The sequence below is a fragment of the Salvelinus fontinalis genome, chromosome 30, assembly GCF_029448725.1.
Source record: "Salvelinus fontinalis isolate EN_2023a chromosome 30, ASM2944872v1, whole genome shotgun sequence".
NCBI lineage: Eukaryota > Metazoa > Chordata > Actinopteri > Salmoniformes > Salmonidae > Salvelinus > Salvelinus fontinalis.
The window spans coordinates 25,851,415-25,873,579 of record NC_074694.1 but is presented as its reverse complement, the minus strand read 5'-3'; the positions used below and the strand labels follow the sequence as shown (position 1 = coordinate 25,873,579).

Here is a 22,165-nt window from a genome sequence, read left to right as displayed (position 1 = left end):
ATAGGCTGCTGGAAACCTTGTGGTCTGACACATCACAGTGAACAAGTAACTAATGCCCTTTTTAGAACGAGGCAAAGGACCCACACAGTCAATGGTCAGATACTCAAAAGGTTGGCTGAGTACAGGAATAGGAAACAATGGTACCGGCTTAATAGCTTGATTAGGTTTACCAGTTAATTGACAGGTGTGACAAGTTTAAAAAAACAGAAACATCCCTCTTTAATCTAGGCCAAAAGAAATGTCTTAGTATGCGATGGTAGGTTTTCCTCACCCCCATATGTCCAGCAACGTTGTTGTGAGAAGTTTCCAACACCAACTTACGAAGCTTAACTGGTACAACAACCTGACTAATCGCCTCCCCCAGAAAACAACTACCATGAGACACCCACTTTCTCATCAGGACATCCTCTTGGAGAAAATAGCCATGGGCGACATCTCCCAACTGTTCCACAGGCACAATTTGGTCACGCAACTCTTCTAATGTGGAGTCATCCCGTTGCGCATTGATTAGATCTGAGCGGGTTACAGATAACGGGATAACAGGGAAACAGTGACATACAGTGGGGCAAAAAAGTATTTAGTCAGTCACCAATTGTGCAAGTTCTCCAACTTAAAAATATGAGAGAGGCCTGTAATTTTCATCATAGGTACACTTCAACTATGACAGACAAAATGAGAAAAGATAATCCAGAAAATCACATTGTAGGATTTGTAATGAATTTATTTGCAAATTATGGTGGAAAATAAGTATTTGGTCACCTACAAACAAGCAAGATTTCTGGCTCTCACAGACCTGTAACTTCTTCTTTAAGAGGCTCCTCTGTCCTCCACTTGTTACCTGTATTAATGGCACCTGTTTGAACTTGTTATCAGTATAAAAGACACCTGTTCACAACCTCAAACAGTCACACTCCAAACTCCACTATGGCCAAGACCAAAGAGCTGTCAAAGGACACCAGAAACAAAATTGTAGACCTGCACCAGGCTGGGAAGACTGAATCTGCAATAGGTAAGCAGCTTGGTTTGAAGAAATCAACTGTGGGAGCAAATATTAGGAAATGGAAGACATACAAGACCACTGATAATCTCCCTCGATCTGGGGCTCCACGCAAGATCTCATCCCGTGGGGTCAAAATGATCACAAGAACGGTGAGCAAAAATCCCAGAACCACACGGGGGGACCTAATGAATGACCTGCAGAGAGCTGGGACCAAAGTAACAAAGCTTACCATCAGTAACACACTACGCCACCAGGGACTCAAATCCTGCAGTGCCAGACGTGTCCCCCTGCTTAAGCCAGTACATGTCCAGGCCCGTCTGAAGTTTGCTAGAGAGCATTTGGATGATCCAGAAGAAGATTGGGAGAATGTCATATGTTCGGATGAAACCAAAATATAACTTTTTGGTAAAAACTCAACTCGTCGTGTTTGGAGGACAAAGAATGCTGAGTTGCATCCAAAGAACACCATACCTACTGTGAAGCATGGGGGTGGAAACATCATGCTATGGGGCTGTTTTTCTGCAAAGGGACCAGGACGACTGATCCGTGTAAAGGAAAGAATGAATGGGGCCATGTATCGTGAGATTTTGAGTGAAAACCTCCTTCCATCACCAAGTGCATTGAAGATGAAACGTGGCTGGGACTTTCAGCATGACAATGATCCCAAACACACCGCCCGGGCAACGAAGGAGTTGCTTCGTAAGAAGCATTTCAAGGTCCTGGAGTGGCCTAGCCAGTCTCCAGATCTCAAACCCATAGAAAATCTTTGGAGGGAGTTGAAAGTCCGTGTTGCCGAGCAACATCCCCAAAACATCACTGCTCTAGAGGAGATCTGCATGGAGGAATGGGCCAAAATACCAGCAACAGTGTGTGAAAACCTTGTGAAGACTTACAGAAAACGTTTGACCTCTGTCATTGCCAACAAAGGGTATATAACAAAGTATTGAGATAAACTTTTGTTATTGACCAAATACTTATTTTCCACCATAATTTGCAAATAAATGAATTAAAAATCCTACAATGTGATTTTCTGGATTTTTTTTCTCATTTTGTCTGTTATAGTTGAAGTGTACCTATGATGAAAATTACAGGCCTCTCTCATCTTTTTAAGTGGGAGAACTTGCACAATTGGTGGCTGACTAAATACTTTTTTGCCCCACTGTACTTCTTTGTGGTATTCTCATTAGTCGGCGCAGAGAACACCTCTGGGAAACTCTGTACACTCTCATCAGGAATCCCAACAAATGACAGTTTAGTGGAAACCACTAGAGATGGAAACACGACAGGCCATACACGATCACCAGCCAAGTTATTCCCAAGGATAACGTCGATACCCTCAATAGGCAACGAAGGACGCACCCCCACAACAACTTCACCCTTCACCAGCCCACAATCCAACATCAGTTTATGCAACGGAACAGACAGAGCCTTCAAACCTATTCCCCTAATTAGAACACTATTCCCTGAATCAGTCTCAGCATAAAAGGGTAACACAGACTCCAACACAAATGATTCAGAGGCACCTGTGTCTCTCAGGATCTTCACTGGCACTAGGTCCTTACTTCCTAACATAGACACACAACCTTCCGTAATGAAAGGTAAATAGTCTGGATCAATATGGACTTTCACATGCTCCTGGACCTGAGGCAACGAGTCATGAGTGAACTGATGAACAGGCGCAGCTAACGCGGTAGGCTTAGATTTAGCATAAGCACCCTTTGACCTGAGAAGTGGACATTCGCTTTTCCAATGACCTGAACCTTGACAGTAGTGACACTTTTGCCCAAAGTCAGCTTTACCACGGGAGTCAGGCTCAACCCTAGTTGAATAGAACTCTGCCCTTGAACCAAAGTATCTCGGTGAGCGAAGCCCAAATCTATCCGAACGCCCCCACTCATTCCGAATACGGGACTCTGCAAAACACTTTTGTGAGTCAACACATACTCATCCGCCAAAACCGCAGCTTCAGCGACATTCTTTACTTTTCGTTCGTTAATATATGTGGCAATACGATCAGGGATTGTGTCCTTAAATTGCTCTAACATAATCAGATCACACAGCCCTTGGAAAGTCACAACTGCAGAGGCGGAAGACCAGCGATTAAACTGTAAAGATAATTTTCGCGCAAACTCAACATGAGTCTGTTTATCATCCCTTTTTAAAGTTCTAAATCGTTGGCGGTAAGCCTCAGGGACCAATTCATAAATCTGTAACACAGCCGTTTTAACCTTATCATAACTGGCACTGTCGTGTACACTAAGAGCTGAATATGCTTCCTGCGCTTTACCAGTCAGCACACACTGCAACATTAAAGTGCGGTCAGAATCAGGCCAACTCCTAGCGTCAGCAACACGCTCAAACAACGAAAAGAATGTCTCAGGGTCCTTTTCATTAAACTGAGGCATTAACCGTAAGTTCCCAACAATATCAAATGTGTCAGGGGCACGACCAAAAGAGGAACGACCACTAGGTAAATCTGGGTCACCTTCCCAGAACAAACTCTCCCCTGAAATCTTTCCTTCCCTAATCAACTCTATCCGTTCTTTTTGCAACTTGATTTTAGCATGCTCCATATCTTGTTTAAATGCTAATTCCTTTTCATACTTTACACGATCATGCTCTAGCTTCTCACGATCATACTGCCGATCATGCTCTAGCTGCTCACGATCATGCTCCAGCTGTAACAGAAGCAGTTCTTTCTGCTGTTCAAAAAGAAGACTACCATGACTAACCGATGGAATGGCCATTGTAACGTTACGGGGAGACAAAGAGTCCTCAGCAGAGGCTGGCCCAGTGGTAACTTCAAGAATACCACTCTCCATCAGATTTGCCTTCAATATCAACCTAATAGAATTTTTTAGACGTTTATCACTAATTTCAACCTTGTAGTATTCAGCGACCTTCAACAGCTGTTCTTTAGTACCTAATTCTAACAATTCCTCTGATGGAAAGCGAATGAACTCATCTACATAAGACGCCATAGTTACAAAAAAAAATCTCGCTCTTCCCCTCTGCTGAGCACACCAGACCACAACCCAAGAAATGACAATCACCCTGAGCACCACAGAAGAGAGATGAGATATGGAGCTTCCCCAAAAACCTACAATAATTCAACCCTAGTCTTCGTGCGGATTTGCGGTGGGAATTTACGCACTGTAGCCCGCTGGCAAGGAAAAACTCCCCAGCATGCTGGCAAATTCCACCAAGCCACGGATGTGGCCCCGAGACAACTGCTCAGTCCACAGACACCACACAAAAATAACAAATATTAACCATGCCCAACATATTCCAAAAATGAAACACGTCGCTAAGCCTATCAGGGGAAAAAGGCTATAGCTCCGGGTAGCAAGTTCCACTACCCTACCCAAATCTCCCACTGAGGTACACAGTCGATTACTCACCTCCTCAGACCGATGTCCCAACAGAAAGTAGAACAAGAGTTTCCAGGCTGGGCAGGGCCTGGAAACTAACCATTATACTCTCTCCAACGCAGCACACAAACCAAACAACAAAGGCAACCAATACTGGGCCTATCAAACTCAAACAAAATATGCAAACCAAAACGTACCTCCACGTTCTCCCAAACCAATACGTTCAAAAGATCCCGGAGGAGCCCCCACTTGTCACGAACCGGCTCAAAGCCCGTAACAAAAGGGAGACAACGTGGAGATAAGGAGTAACAATATATATATTTATTAAGTAAAGTAACTAGGTATAATATACAATGGTGTGTGTAATCAGTAATCAGTAGTGTAAGTGAGTGTTTTGCATGCATGAATGTGATAATGCAGGGTGTTGAAAGATGCTAGAGTAAACAACCAAAAAAACACCAAGAAACACAACAAAATCTATAAAGGTGTCTGCATGGAGAGAGTCTCCTCCATGAATGGAGAAGTGGTGTATTTATCCTGGGACACACTGGGCTCAGGTGTTTCCCATGTAGCTGACGACCCTCACAACTCCGCCCACCGGCATCCTAATAAGGAAACAAGAACAAAGAGAGAATACGGTAGACAGAGTGGGAGGGTCGTCACAGTTGAGACTTCCAGGGACCCCCCCCCCCTGAAGAAGTTTCCTACTCCCCTGGAAAATGGAGCAGGACCATGGCCTCTGGTCACCAAACCTGAGGCCAAACCATGGAAACGTGTCACCCGCCGTAGGCCTAATGGAGAGAAGCGGCCTGTGATGAGTTGGGCTCTTTGGTGTTTGGGAAGCCTGAACCCAATCCAGTTGTCAAACAGCTTCGTCCTCCTGGCTTCGGAGGTTCCCGTGCCAGGGGGAGTCTGCCTCAGAATCGGATCCGCTGCGCTCTTCCTCTCACCGGCCCTAGAGGGTGTCTGACACACCGGCTCTTCCGTCAGCCACAACGTTTTTTCCCCTCCCAGCCACTATCATCGGCAGCTTTATGGTGAAAAACATCTCAGTTCCCGGAGCAAAAATCCTTTGCTATCCTTTAGCATGAGTACAAGACATTACTAAGCTGCTTCCTAACGTTCTACGACAGCTGCCGGAGGCTGACGCTGTCATAGTAAAACGCATGTCGTAGTCAAACAGCATTAAGAGGGCTAGCTCTGAATTTCTGAACCTGGATTTTCAAGAGCTGATTCTAGCTCTGAAAGACTCCAAAAAGCGGCTGATTATTTCAGGCCCTGTGCAATCGCTGTGCCGCGGCAGCGAAAGATTCGGCAGGCTACTAGGGTTACACATCTGTCTAAAAGACTACTTTAGCTCCATTGGCATAACTTTTACAGATGACTTTGACACCTTTTGGAAATAGAAGATGCTCTACAGGAATCCATCCAAATCATCTTGGTGCTTGGACCCTGACAGCACCGAGCTGTCTATTCAAACGACTAGAACACAGCTCAGACACCCATGCATACCCCACAAGACATGCCACCGGGAGTCTCTTCACAGTACCCAAGTCTAGAACAGACACTGGGAAATGCACAGTACTAAATAGAGCCAATTAAGTAACTCATGCAAGTAGTAAAATCTGATTTTAAAAAACAGATACAACTTCACCTTATGGAACAACGCAGACTGTGAAGAGACACACACATAGGCGCACACACGGGCATACGCACACACTAGCACATACACTCAACACACATGTACATTGTAATATTGTTGTATGGTGGTATTATGCATTTTGTATTGTAGATATTTAGTGGTGTATTAATGTTATATGATGTACTGTTTTATTTGGGCCTCAGAAGAGTAGCTGCTGCCTTGGGAGCAGCTAATTGGGATCCTAATAAATACAAATCTACCCAGAAATCTGTCACGTCTGCTCCTGCTTCTCCCCTCCGGCGTACGACATCGCCAGAGTACTAACCACCAGTCCTGGTATTCATCATTACGAACACCTGGCACTCATCATTACGCGTACATGTGAATCATTATTATTCACACCTAGACTCCATTACCTTCATAATTCCCCCCTCTTTATATGTCACTCTCCCAGGTTGTTGTAACTTTAATGTGTTACAGAGTTAATGTTTAAGTTAATTCATTGAGCTGTATCTAAAGATATTTCTTTACAGTTATTTACGTATGTAATTGTATTGGTTAGTATTGAATTACGCTTTTGACTGCAAGTTCCAGGATGCCTTGCGACAGGAAGTAGAGAGTGAACGCGCTAGTTAAGTGCAATTAACAGGTGATTATGTGGCTCCTTTGCGCTAGCAGCTTGCTTGCATTGCTCTGTAGAATCTAAAGTTGTTAAATGTAACGTGATCAAGTATTATTACTAAAAGAAGCTTTCATATCAAACCTGACGTCCCGAGTCATTACTTTGAAGATAGTTATTCTATACAGGTTCACTCACCAGTTGGTATTGCTCTTGTGTATCAACGTACTGCTTTATGTTAGTGTCGTGTTCTTGGTATTGTTGTTTTATTAAAACGTTTCACCTGCTTCCCGACTCACCGCCCCATCATTCCAAAATCTACCCAGATTCACAGGAAGGAAAAGAAGATCATCAAGGGCCTCAGCCACCAGAGCCATGGCCTGTTCACCCTGCTACCATCTACAAGGTGGAGACAGTACAGGTGCATCAAAGCTGGGACTGAGAGACAGAACATCAGACTGTTAAATAGTCACCACTAGCCGGCCTTGGCCCAGTACCCTGCCCTGAACTTTAGTCACTGTCACTGTCACTTTAGTCACTGCACCTTTGCGACTGCTGCCCTATGCATAGCACATAGTCATTGAACACTGGTAACGTTTCCATACCGTTTCACCCACGTTACATCTATGTAGTGTATTCTAGTCATGGCTCACCCTATATAAATGTCTTTATTTCTGGATTGTGTTTTTCTTTTATTTCTGCACTGAATCTCAAGCATTTCGCTGCACCTGAGAACATCTGTGTTTGCGGCCAATAAACTTTGATTTGATGAAATGTAATTGCTATTTATGTTCCAACTTCATGATATTAATTACAATTTTTTAAATGTATTCATCACAAAAAAAATGACGATATCAAAAAGTGAATATTTATTATAAATATCATGAATTTGGCGTACTATTTATAGCGCTATCTCTCAGAAAGAGCTTTTTCCTAGATCCACAACTAGTTTTGAAAGTTTTGTTTAATCTTATCTGAGAACTTCGAGTTGAGTGAAGTGAAATAGGTTCTTTATCAGGCAAGAGTTCGCCAAGGAACCTTAAGGGCTACTGAAGAACCATTTAAGAACCTTTATTTTTTTCAATTTTATAGGGAAAAAAAAACACTCACAAAGTTTTACAGATGCACATTCGAGAGAATCCTGTCGGGCTGTATCACACCCTGGTACGGCAACTGCTCTGCACACAACCGTAAGACTCTCCAGAGGATAGTGAGGGGGCAAACAACGTATCACCGGGGGCAAACTACCTGCCCTCCAGGAAACCTACACCACCCGATGTCACAGGAAGGCCAAAAAGATCATGAAGGACAAGAACAACACGGCCTCCCGGATGGGGCAGTGGTCTAGGGCACTGCATCGCAGTGCTAGCTGTGCCACCAGAGATTCTGGGTTCGAGCCCAGGCTCTGTCGCAGCCGGTCGCGACCGAGAGGCCCATGGGGCAACGCACAATTGGCCCAGTGTCGTCCGGGTTAGGGAGGGTTTGGCCAGCAGGGATATCCTTGTCTCATCGCGCACTAGCGACTCCTGTGGCGGGCCGGGTGCAGTGCACGTTGACCAGGTCGCCAGGTGTACGGCGTTTCCTCCGACACATTGGTGCGGCTGGCTTCCGGGTTGGATGTGGATTGTGTCAAAAAGCAGTGCGGATTGGTTGGGTTGTGTTTCGGAGGACGCATGGCTCTCGACCTTCGCCTCTCCCGAGTCCGTACGGGAGTTGTAACGATGATACAAGACTGTAACTACTACCAATTGGATACCACAAATTGGCGAGAAAAAAAGGGGTTAATAAATAAATAAATAAAAGGACAACTACCACCCGAGCCACTGCCTGTTCACCCCACTATCATCCAGAAGGCGAGGTCAGTACAGGTGCATCAAAGCTAGGACCGAGAGACTGAAAAACAGCTTCTATCTCAAGGCCATCAGACTGTTAAACATCATTAACATTGAGTGGCTGCTGCCAACATACAGACTCAATCTTTAGCCACTTTTATAATTAACATTTGGATTAAATAAATGTTCACTAGTCACTTAAACAATGCCACTTTATATAATGTTTACATACCCTACATTACTCATCTCATATGTATATACATCTACTGCATCTTGCCTATGTCGTTCGGCCATCGTTCATCCATATATTTATATGTACATATTCTTAATCATTCCTTTACACTTGTGTGTATAAGGTAGTTGTGAAATTGTTAGATTACTTGTTAGATATTACGGCACGGTCGGAATTAGAAGCACAAGCATTTCGCTACACTCGCATTAACATCTGCTAACCATGTGTATGTGACAAATACAATTTGATTTGATTTGATTTGACTGGGGTGCCATTTGGTCCCTAACCTTGGATCCCATGTCCTGAATCTGGGGTCGATCATGTCTCTACCCGCTTTAGTAGCCAGCCATCTTGAAGAGAGAATGGTCAGACACAGAGTATGTAACAGAGGTGTTTCCCTGAATATTCTCAACACTGTAATTTCTGTATTTTCCAGACGATGATGACTGAATTGTTGCCGCTTGTGTAGTCAGACTGAATGCTAGGGGTGGATGGATCAGATGTGTGAAGTCAGGGTGGATGGTGGATGAGATGTATGTGCTGAATGAACAATGTGCTTAGGGGGACACACACCAGCGTCTGATATTGGAATGAATCAGACAAGTGGAGCATGCAGCCATCTATAATCATAGCTAGTCACAGCTCTTTGACACCAGGAGTTAACACCTGTTAGATTTGACATACTGTAGCTACTGCAGTGGGCACCTGAAAAGAAAAAGAGAGGGAAACTAGGGATGCATCCCAAATAGCACCCTATTCCTTATTTAGAGCACTATTTTTGACCAGGACCCATAGGGTCACTATAGAGGAAATAGGGTGCCATTTGGGAAGCGTCCTAGATAAATTCGAAAATTGTTCGCTTCTGTGAAAATGTGAGCTCCAAACAACTCCAGCGCAAAATCTACAACCTGGGGGTTTTAGAAAATCACCCTCTTGCCTAGTGGACGCAATGCACTGTAAGTACATTTAAAAATCATAAATTGGATGGTGGGGTACCCCTGGGGTGGGTAGGAATACACTCCATCTTTGTTTTCACTGACATTATCTTATTATTAACTTCCTGGCTAGGTCTCCCATTTTCTGGATGAGATGGAGAGAGACAACAGCAGAATAGGGAGCAAGCAGAAAAACAACAGAAGCCATTACCATCGTGTGTTGTGCTTTTTTAGTGTCCTGTGGTGGCTTCGATGCAATTCACCACCAAAACATTGTCTTGAGCCGTTACCTGATTCCCCTGGGGAGAATAGCCTTGTTCTAAAAGCATTAAGAGGATTTGCTGTGTCATGGTAAACCTCTCTCTCTTTCTCTGGGTCTCTCTCTCTCTCTACACACACAAACACATTTTAAATACTTTATTGAAACCACCAATCACATTACATCACAAAGGACGACACTCACACAAACAAAAATCACCTGCTCATAACCGCCGAAACAGAGCAGTACCTAGCCAGCTGCCTTGCTCTGGTCTTAGGCAGGCCTGCAATCTGGAGGAAACGTAGAGTAAGCCAATGTACGTGGCCGAGACTGCCAAATATCAGTGCCATCAATCTGTATCCCAGGCTGTCTAGGCATGATTTGAAGGGATGGTATTTCAGGAGCTTGTCTGCAAAAGCTTGCGCCAATGTAATAGTTGAATGAGCAGCCCACTTCCAGAATCAGGACCTCCCTCTGCCCTCACCCCAGCAGGGGACATTGCCCTGTGTAGGGTGCTGTCTTTCGGATGGGACGTTAAACGGGTGTCCTGACTCTCTGTGGTCACTAAAGATCCCATGGCACTTATCTTAAGAGTAGGGGTGTTAACCCTGGTGTCCTGGCTAAATTCTCAATCTGGCCCTCATGGCCACCTAATCATCACCAGCTTCCAATTGGCTCATTCATCCCCCTCCTCCCCCCATTAACTATTCCCCAGGTTGTTGCTGTAAATGAGAAGGTGTTCTAAGTCAACTTACCTGGTAAAAGAAGGGTTAAATTAACAAGATCAGACTTATTTGGCATAAAAGAAAACACATTATCATCTACATCAAACCAGGGTCCTCTGTTTGAAAGCCAATTTTAGCATTACGACAAGGCACATCTGTACCAAAGTGTCCAAAACATCATCAGACCTTTACTGCGTTAACGACAGCAGTTACAGCAGGTGTGCATAAGTTATGTTATTAAATAGTCATGTTTTGGCACAGAGCTGGAGCACTTACATAAAAAATTGATTGTCCAGCACTGGGTGCAAACTCATGATGCTCTGAAGCGGTGGGCTGCTGAGACCACAGCGCTACGGCATTTCACAATGCTCTAGCAAGCCGTGAGAATACATTGAATATGGATGTTACCTGATGGTTGTCACGTTCCTGACCTGTTTTATGTTATTTTTGTATGTGTTTAGTTGGTCAGGGCGTGAGTTGGGGTGGGCATTCTATGTTTTGTGTTTCTATGTTTAGGTCACTTGTAATTAGCCTTATATGGTTCTCAATCAGGGACAGGTGTTTGACGTTTTCCTCTGATTGAGAACCATATATAGGTTGGCTGTTCACACTGTTTGTTTGTGGGTGATTGTCTTCCATGTCTGTGTCTATGCACCACACGGGACTGTTTCGTTTGTTCGTTCGATTGATGTAGTCTGTTCCTGTTCGTGAGTTCTTCGTGTATTTATGTAAGTTCCATTTTCAGGTCTGTCTACGTCGTTTTATTATTTTCTAGTGTATTATCATGTGTTATTTTCGTGTTTCGTCGTTTGTTGAATAAACTTCATTACTTATTCACAACCCGCTGCATTTTGGTCCTCCGATCCTTCTCTCCTCTCCTCGTCCGAGGAGGAGGAAGAACTAGACACCCGTTACAATGGTATAGCATATAATTTCTTATTATTTTGTTTTAAACCTTCCCCAAGCCATAGCCCTAACCTTAACCACTCGGAATTAATGCCTAAACTGTTAACCTTTGAGTCGTTTCTGAATGCGTCAAAAATAGATGTTAATCCATAATATGTCGAATTTCGAAGGGAAACTATGAGATATTGTTGGTCAGTCAACAAGTGTCTCATTGGGATTTTGTCTCACTCTCTTGGCTGTCATTCTCCTCTGGATAAACGTGTAAATCCCACTCTGAGCACAGTGAACATGTTCAAATGGGGTTTGAATATTCAAGAGGAGCTGTTCAATTGTCATAATTAATCAAGCCCTAAATTGACAGTTTCAGCATGTGTCTGTGACTCTATTTGTTTCCCATGACCAGATGTGCTTTAGTGTACTATCTGAAATACTGCTGGTAGCAGTGACTTCTTATTCTGCACACAGTTTGTAAGGGTAGATCATGTGGTGGTCCAGCTGAAGGACACTCATTACCTATAAATCATCTACAACCTTGAACAGATGCACATACCCACTGGGCACAGACATCCATTCAAAATCTAGTTTTGATGTACATTTGGTTGAGTTGTCAACAGTAGAGTGTATTCATGGATGCCCCAAACATTTCCCAAGAAAAAAAATAAAAAATTGTATCTTTTTTCTCTCTGTGTTTTCATCATTTTCCTTCAATTCGCAAGAGGCTGAATGTACTGTATCTTACCGGAGAGAGCATCCGAGTGCACCCCTTTGTCTCTGTATATGTAGGCCATCCATCTGATGCTGTCTGGTCATAAAGCGTATGACATTGAATGCAAGGGAAGCCAGTGAGCATTCGGCCTCCCTTGATAAAAAAAAGAAAAAAGAATAGCCAATCAGCGTTAAGCTAAACTAAGCTCAACTGTGAATGGTCCTGGCACACCAGAAAAAAGGGTCAAGAGGAACCAGTTTTGATTTGGCTTCACTCCTATCACAGAGAAATACGTCATTGACAGAAACAGGTTGAATTGTTGCATCTCTTTATGTTGTTCTCGTCCGGTGGCTAGCTAGCAAGCTAAAATTGTCCCTTTCCTAAATTAGCCATGTATGGAGATAGGGATTTGGACTTGTGGTTTTACTTAATTCTCTGTGAGTAAGCATTTTAGCCAGATAGCCTAGGACAAAAAAAATGTAAGTGCATACTGTATGACAGTCATAGACTGTTTCGTCAACATGAAATAGAGGAGGATGGCATTGCCGTTTATCTACAAGTAGGGTGAGTCAACATGTTTTTTCTACTTGCACGAAGGCACACACACACAGAACCATGGACAGTCCCATCATATTTAGCTTACGTTGATTGGATTAAACAGTTTTTTATATATTTTAGTTGTCACTGTATTAGACTATGCGTAGGTGGCTTGATTACGTTTAAATGTTGAAGTTGAAATGGTGCTGCAATAGTTTAACACTTTGTGGTTGTAAATCAATAGTTGTTTAGTAGTCCGAAAATGTAGGAAACATTAACTTTCTTGACCGTGATGTAGGTCATGTAACTGTCTGTTACTTTGTGGACTTCATCTGAGAGAGGTTGCTCTCTGGTTTTGTGATGAAACAACAGTGTGGTTGAATTTATTCTGCCTCTGTGTCTTTTTATTGGCTCGGTCTTAGGCATATATCATCGCAAGGCAAATTAACTAACATGTTATAGAGCAAACAACGCAATTATCACAACACCGTGTTTGAACACACCTACTGATTCAAGGGTTTTTCTTTTTTTTACAAGTTTTACATTGTAAAATAATAAAACATATGGAATCATGTAGTAACAAAAAGTGTTAAATAAATCAAAATATATTTATATTCTTCAAAGTAGCCACACTTTGTCTTGATGACAGCTTTGCACACACTTGGCATTCTCTCAACCAGCTTCCTGAGGAATGCTTTTCCAACAGTCTTGAAGGAGTTCCCACATTTGCTGAGCACTTGTTGGATGTTTTTCCTTCACTCTGCGATCCAACTCATTCCAATCCAGGTAGGGTGATTGTGGAGGCCAGGTCATCTGATGCAACATCATAACTCTCCTCCTTGGTCAAATAGTCCTTACACAGCCTGGAGGTGTGTTTGTGTCATTGTCCTGTTGAAAAACAAGCAAAAACCAGATGGGATTGTGCATTGCTGCAGAATGTTGTGGTACCCATGCTGGTTAAATGTGCCTTGAATTCTACATAAATCACTGACAGTGTCACCAGCAAAGCACCCCAACACCATCACACCTCCTCCTCCATGCTTCATGGTGGGAACCACACATGCGGAGATCATCCGTTCACCTACTCTGCATCTCACAAAGACACGGTGGTGGACGAATCTGGACTCATCAGACCAAAGGACCTAAGGACAGACTCATCAGACCAAAGCACAGATTTCCAAAGGTCTAATGTCCATTGCTGATGTTTCTTCACCCAAGCAAGTCTCTTCTTCTTATCCGTGTCCTTTAGTAGTGGTTTCTTTGAAGCAATTCGACCATGAAGAGCTGATTCATGCAGTCTCCTCTAAACAGTTGATGTTGAGATGTGTCTGTTACTTGAACTCTGTGAAGCATTTATTTGGGCTGCAATTTCTGAGGTGCAGTTAACTCTAATTAAATTATACTCTGCAGCAGAGGTAACTTTGCGTCTTCCTTTCCTGTGGCGGTCCTCATGAGATCTAGTTTCATCATAGCGCTTGATAGTTTTTGTGACTGCACTTGAAGAAACTTTCAAAGTTTTTTTAATTTTTCAGATTGACTGACCTTCATGTATTAAAGTAATGATGGACTGTTGTTTCTCTTTGCTTATTTGAGCTGTTCTTGCCATAACATGGACTTGATCTTTTACCATACAGGGCTATCTTCTGTATACCCCTAGACCTTGTCACAACACAACTGATTGGCTGAAATGCTTTAAGAAGGAAAGAAATTCTACAAATTAACTTTTAACAAGGCACACCTATTATTTGAAATGCATTCCAGGTGACTGCCTCATGAAGCTGGTTGAGAGAATGCCAAGAGTGTGCAAAGCTGTCATCAAGGCAAAGGGTGGCTACTTTGAAGAATCTCAAATGTAAATATATTTTGATTTGTTTAACACTTTTTTGGTTACTACATGATTCCACTTGTGTTCTTTCATAGTTTTGATGTCTTCACTATTATTCTACAATGTAGAAAATAGTGAAAATAAAGAAAACCCTGGAATGAGTAGGTGTGTCCTAACTTTTGACCGGTACTGTATGTATGTTGTAATATGGCATTTTTTTCTGGCTTGACTTCCCCAATGATTTGACCCATGCACCACTACTGGTTGTCAACTAACATGGATTCAACATTAAATCTACAAAACATTTAATTGAGGTTAAACGTTGGGTGCAAAATATAAGAAATGCTCTTACATGATGACTTTTTGCAAATCCAATCATTTTTTAAACTTTGATTCAACATCACACTTTTTTTGAAACAACGTTGATTCAACCTGTTTTTGCACAGTGGGTAACTTATTCAACCTATTATTGTAGCCTAGCAGAAAACAGCAGTGTCATTTATGTATTGTATCAACTCAAATTGAAATAATTTATTCATCAACCAGGTACATATTTGTGCTTTATGAAAGTGGACTTCACCTCTGTGGATGTTGGTCATGGGCTGTTCTCTATCGCTTGGTAATGGATGCTTTATTGCGCTCTGCCGCGTGGTGGCAACCTGCTACCCTCCCATACACGCGCATGCTGGATGCAGACCGACCGAGACCGATAGACAGTTCTATGATTCGCACAAGGAACCGTGGACGCTGCCTTCAAAGCACACAGACAAACCGTGCTCCTCCGCCGCCGAAGACTTCGATGATAGCGTTATTATTTAACATTTCTCTCCCACTCCCCTTTTCCCTATACTTCCCACGAAATGTACCACTACCACTGAGTGAATAGATTCGTTTTTACCAAGGGAATTCCCGGACCTGACGCGGAAATCGTCTTTGGAAACTTTTGCTACTCATGCCGGGAGCATCGCTGGTATTGCTCAAGCACATAACGGATTCAAGGAGCTAGACTCCTCTCTCCAGCACTCTCCCTTCTTCAATAGCTACTACCAGAGACACTCATCCATCCCGACCATCACCAGAAGAGGATACACTTTATGAATAACTTTTATGGAAACGGGACAAGTATTGCTGTTGAAATAGTTGCCTATATTGATATTTTATGATTTATACTTGCTCCCGATGCAGGTGCTGTGAGAATTGAATGGTGTATGATTTAACTTTGCTCTGCAATCTGAAAAACATTTTTTTCAAAGGAACCAGATAGGTTCAGGCTGTTTTGTTGCAATTCGTAGCCTAAATAAAAAAAATAGGTCTGCCTCCTTGCAATACAGACTGAAAGCCACGATTGCCAGTGTCTGCTACAATTGTGTTAAAACACCATAGCTCTGTATCCTGCAGTCAACATGGACTCTGCTCCTATTTTTATCCATAGGGTTACCGTTTAATGGACACATACTTAACTTATTGACCGCGGTATTGCATAAGCCTATCGATAATTGCATTTATGGGCTTATGTTATTTGGAATTTACTCGCATTATTTCAGTCCTGTGTGTGACTGTACAAACTTTCAATTGATCTGCTCAACATACCGTTCCTTCTGAGCAGTTGGCGATTGTTGGATCGCGCGGTCTCGCTTGAGCGCCCTGAGACCTGGAGATTGCCCGGTTTCAGCGACCACAACGTTCACAGAGAGGACAGTTGCAAGATCTACACAGACAACTCAACACAGACACAACGATAACTCCGGGACGACTTGGTCAGCGGCACAACATGTATTCAGCGTGCCGGACACACGCTGTTTATTTAGCCCGGCTGTGGACAATGGCTGGAGTTTCGCCTGGACTGAGGTGGCGTGCCTCATGGATTTTATTGTTTTCCCTGTTTATCCACTACACAACAGCTCAAGGTAAGATGATTCCGTTTATGTAGCCTACCAGTACAGGCTTTATGTCCCTTTGCCAATCAGTGCTTTCGTGCAACAACAAGTGAATGAATCGTCCCCATGTCCGCATCTGTGGACTTTGAAGGCGGTACTGTTTAGCCTATGCCTACACACAAAAAAATGTGAGGGTTCCTCAAGGGTTCTTTGGGAAAGGTGGTGGTTCTATGTGGAACCATACTGACCCAAAGAACCCTTTGAGGCCTTCAAATGGTTCTTTGCAGTTCAAAAAAGGGTTATTTTAGTGATCATTAAAATGTAGGGGCGGTGGCTCGTTTAGGTTTTATTTTGGGACATGGTTTGTGCACATCTCTTTTTGTGCAGCCGCGAGTGTCATTCCAGTTTGTTTTACCTGTTGTGTTATGCTATTTCGTGTTATATATGACTATGACCAGTGATGGTATCTTGTAAAAGACTCATGGATGGCCTATTGTCATTTGAAAAAGGTTGACTAAGTCTCCTCAGGGACCCTAAGCTGCTCCAGAGCGAGCACACCTGATTGAACTAGTTAATAAACATAATAAAATCTGTGGAATTTTAACAATATAATATGGATATTAAACAATAATATTTTTTTTGGTATGGCTCTACAAAAAAACCTTTGCGATTGAGAGAGGTAATTTATAAATGTTCTATAAAGAACCATATAAAAGGGTTCTATATAGCCCCCAAGGGTTGTAACCATGGTGGAACCCTTTTTGGTGCTATATAGAACCTTTTTTTTATGGGTTCTAAGATAATCCATCCCCCTGACAGGTGTGGCATATCTAGAAGCTGATGAAACAGCATGATCATTACACTGGTGCACCTTGTTCTGGGGACAATAAAAGGCCACTCTAAAATGTGCAGTTTTGTCACACAAGACAATGCCACAGATGTCTCATGTTTTGAGGGAGAGTGCAATTGGCATGGTGACTGCAGGAATGTCCACCAGAGGTGTTGCCAGATAATTTAATGTTAATTTCTCTACCATAAGCCATCTCCAGTACGTCTAACCGGCCTCACAACCGCAGACCATGTGTGGGCGAGACGTTTTGCTGATGTCAACGTTGTGAACAGAGTGCCCCATGGTGGCGGTGGGGTTATGGTATGGGCAGGCATAAGTTACGGACAACAAACACAATTGCATGTTATTGATGGCAATTTGAATGCACAGAGATACCGTGACGAGATCCTGAGGCCCGTTGTCGTGCCATTCATCCGCCACCATCACTTCATGTTTCAGCATGATAATGCATGGCCCCATGTCGCAGCGGTCTGTACACAAGATGGAAATCTCCTAGTTTTTCCTGGATATTCACCAGACGTTTGGGATGCTCTGGATTGACGTGTACGACAGCGTGTTCCAGTTCCTGCCAATATCCAGCAACTTCGCACAGCCATTGAGGAGTGGGACAACATTCTACAGGCCACAATCAACAGCCTGATCAACTTTATGCAAAGGAGATGTGTCGTGCTGCATGAGACACATTAGGATCCCACCAAATACTGACTGGTTTTCTGATTCATGACCCTACTTTTTTTTTAAGGTATCTGTAACCAACAGACGCTTATCTGTATTCCCAGTTATGTGAAATCCATAGATTAGGGGCTAATGAATTATTTTAATTGACTGATTTCGTATATGAACTGTAACTCAGTCAAATCTTAGAAATCGTTGCATGTTGCATTTCTATTTTAGTTCAGAATAGAACCTTGGGAGAGGTGTTTTATAGCATCATACAGGTTCCATTTAGAAACGTATGAGCATGGTTCTAGTAAAAGGTATACCACCAAAAAGGGTTCCGCTATGGTTAAAAGCTTAATAACCTTTATTTGGCACTATATAGAACCATTTGTTATTAGTGTGTCTCAGACACACACACACACACACATGCACACACACAAACAGGGGCCTGAGCCCAGCGGTGGTTAAATCTGTGTCAAGCCGCTCTGCTCTCTGCAGCCTTGACTGTGTTTATTAAACGGCCTGTTCCCCAGATGCCTCCTCGCCACTGCTGGTGTGGTGTAAAAAAGGAACCCAATGTCTTGAATTATGGAAATGTTTTATTCCGTCATTCACCTCTCTCTCTCTCTCTCTCTCTCTCTCTCTCTCTCTCTCTCTCTCTCTCTCTCTCTCTCTCTCTCTCTCTCTCTCTCTTTCTGTCCTCTCTCCCTCTTTCTATCCTCTCTCTTTCTATCCTATCTCTCTCTCTCTCTCTCTCTCTTTCTATCCTATCTCTCTCTCTCTCTCTAACATGGCATGACAGTGCTTTTCTCTTGCAGTATAGTTGCATTACCACAGGGACAAGTTGGAGTACTTGACAGACGTCAGTGTACTCAACAACTAATCAATTCATCGATTCAATACAATTCATGAAGCTACTGTATTACGATTTGCTACACTGACCTCAAACTTGCTTTTACTTTACAAATAATGATGGATTGTATTGTATTTGACATCGGCAGTTGGAGTGCAATGCTTTTAATTGATATCATTTGAATGAAAATAGACATTATTGTCTACTGTTATTAAACATAGTGTTGGGGCAAATATTATTCTGATGTTTGAACACTCGCTATGAATTTGCGATTAGAAGCCCAGCTGTGGACAAATGCTAATTTAATTAATAAATCCTAATTAATTAATCAAGCAGGGGTCCCATCGAGATGAATGTTTGCATAGCAAACAAGCAGCTGTAAATAAACAGATTCAACACATGCTGGTATTCATAAAATACTGTCAGGGAAAACACATGCTGAATGTGAAAAGAGACTTTTGGTTGTGTGTGTGTGTGTGTGTGTGTGTGTGTGTGTGTGTGTTTTGAATGATTTATGTAGCCCTATTTTCTCACAGAGATGCGTATAGATAGCCACTTGTGGTACATTTTCACCCACTGGAGTTGAGGTCCTCAAAGGGGTAGAATCCTTCAGTGTGCATTTAGTTGCAGAAGCCACGATGGTGGCTGGAGCATAAATTATTCTGAATTGTTGTTAAGCTTAGACCTGATCCCCAGAGAGGATGGAGGCTAGTACCCGCTGTGCAGCCTTTTCCTAAGCAGGTAAAGAGAGAAGAAGGGTAGGCTCCTCTCTAGCACCCCTACCTGCACTTATATTGTTACTGGAAATGGATAGAAAAGTTTATGCAGGCTTTCAATTCTTCCTTGACGGTGTGCATTTAGAATCTTATTTTCTAAATATCTCCACAATGTTCTATAGCTTGAGCCAGGTAGAGAGAGAATCCAAAAGCAGCGAGCGTGTCATCCTTTCCTCCTCCTTCCTCCTCACCTCCTTGTGTCTGCAGCTAGCCGAGCAGCCAGTGGAGCAGTATGGTAATGTCATTGCGATTCAGGTATTGCTGCTGCTGGAGGGATGAGCTACGTTATGTCTGGAGATGTAGTATAAGCCCTCAGCAGCACTGTCCCACTCTATAATACAATGGCGAGGAGACTGGCATACATTCCAAATGGCACCCTATTCCCTACATAGTCCACTACTTTTCACCAGAGCCCTATGGGACCTGGTAAAAAAAAGTAGTGCGCCATAAAGGGAATAGGGTGCCATTTGGGACACAGGCTAGGAGAAAACAAGCAGCGATATATATCCATCATTCATGAGGGCAGATCCTCTCCCTCTGACATTTACTGTGGATTGATAACTTACACATCATGGGATTAACATTCCTGACATTGTCTCACACTGTGTGTGTACTGTGTGTGTGTGTGTGTGTGTGTGTGGTGTGTGTGTGTGTGTGCATGCACATGTACGCTTATGTGCATATGTAAAGGAAGATGGAGGAGTTATAGCTGTCAATGTTCTTCTCTGCTCTGTCTATTCAGCTCTGGCAGCATTGTCTGCCTGGCCCAACTTTCATTATGGATTCAGGGGTCAGGACCCCCAGGAATTAATTGGACACTCTTCATACTGTCTCTGAGTGCAGCGCTGCTCGTTGAGAGCAGAGTGACCTGAGCGCTGGGCCCTTTCCCTCCAATGATTAAAGGACATTAGGAGGCGTGCAGAGCAGAGCGACCTGACTCTGGACCAACAGCCCCGTCCGTTTTAATGTGAGTGTGTGTCCATCGCCCACATTTTAATGACTAGTCCAGGGAAATGGCCTTTCAACAGAGGCAGGGCCGGACGGCCTTGATCAGAGAGGACTGAAGCGTTGTAATGACACACATTAAAGACCACAGAGAAAGGAGCCAGCGATGATGCCCAGTATGCTGAATATCCACTGTCATGTCAAACATCATTAAACAACATACTAGAACCCTCAAACTCAACTCTGGGCCCCGAAGCCACTGCGTTTTTACCTTGTTCACCTCTATTCAGGGACCGATTTGGACCTGGGACACCAAGTGGGTGCAATTAATTGTCAGCTAGAACAGAAAACCAGCAGGCTCCAGACTTCGTAGGGTAAGAATTAGAGGTCGACCGATTATGATTTTTCAACGCCGATACCGATTATTGGAGGACCAAAGAAAGCCGGTACAGATTAATGGGCCGATTTTTATATATATATATTTGTAATAATGACAAGTTACAGCAATACTGAATGAACACTTTCATTTTAACTTAATGTAATACATAAATAGAAATCAATTTAGTCTCAAATATATAATGAAACATGTTCAATTTGGTTTAAATTATGCAAAAACACAGTGTTGGAGAAGAAAGTAAAAGTTCAATATGTGCCATGTAAAAAAAGCTAACGTTTAAGTTCCTTGCTCAGAAGATGAGAACATATGAAAGCTGGTGGTTCCTTTTAACATGAGTCTTCAATATTCCCAGTTAAGAAGTTTTAGGTTGTAGTTATTATAGGAATTATAGGACTATTTCTCTCTATACATTTGTATTTCATATACCTTTGACTATTGGATGTTCTTATAGGCACTTTAGTATTGCCAGCCTAATCTCAGGAGTAGATAGGCTTGAAGTCATAAACAGCGCTGTGCTTCAAGCATTGCGAAGAGCTGCTAGCAAACGCAGTAAAGTGCTGTTTGAATGAATGCTTACGAGCCTGCTGCTGCCTACCACCGCTCAGTCAGACTGCTCTATCAAATCATAGACTTAATTATAACATAATAACACACAGAAATACGAGCCTTAGGTCATTTAATATGGTCAAATCCGGAAACTATCATTTAGAAAACAAAACGTTTATTCTTTCAGTGAAATACGGAACCGTTCCGTATTTTATCGAACGGGTGGCATCCATAAGTCTAAATTTTGCTGTTACATTGCACAACCTTCAATGTTATGTCATAATTATGTAAAATTCTGGCAAATTAATTACGGTCTTTGTTAGGAAGAAATGGTCTTCACACAATTTGCAACGAGCCAGGAGGCCCAAACTGCTGCATAATACCCTGACTCTGCTTGCACAGAACGCAAGAAAAGTGACACAATTTCCCTAGTTAATATTGCCTGCTAACATTCATTTATTTGATCTAAATATGCAGGTTTAAAAAAATATACTTGTGTATTGATTTTTTTTTAAAGGCATTGATGTTTATGGTTAGGTACATTGGTGCAACGACATTGCTTTTTTTGCAAATGTGCTTGTTAAATCATCACCGTTTGGTGAAGTAGGCTGTGATTCGATGATAAATTAACAGGCACCGCATTGATTATTTACAACGCAGGACAAGCTAGTT

The 22,165-nt window shown here is 42.7% G+C and overlaps 1 protein-coding gene across 10 annotated transcripts in view; it reads left to right on the top strand.

Moving 5' to 3' along the window:
* Positions 1-15,296: 15,296 nt before the first annotated feature.
* The window catches only part of sdk2b (sidekick cell adhesion molecule 2b), a 506,291-nt gene continuing 499,422 nt past the window's right edge, over positions 15,297-22,165 (top strand). For 9 of the 10 annotated variants that reach the window (XM_055890151.1, XM_055890145.1, XM_055890149.1 and 6 more), the window contains exon 1: positions 15,298-16,496. In XM_055890151.1, the coding sequence (XP_055746126.1) occupies positions 16,361-16,496 (136 nt within the window). In that variant the 5' untranslated portion in view covers positions 15,298-16,360. Of the gene's footprint in view, positions 16,497-22,165 lie in introns of all 10 variants that reach the window. The other variant, XM_055890147.1, reaches the window with a different exon arrangement.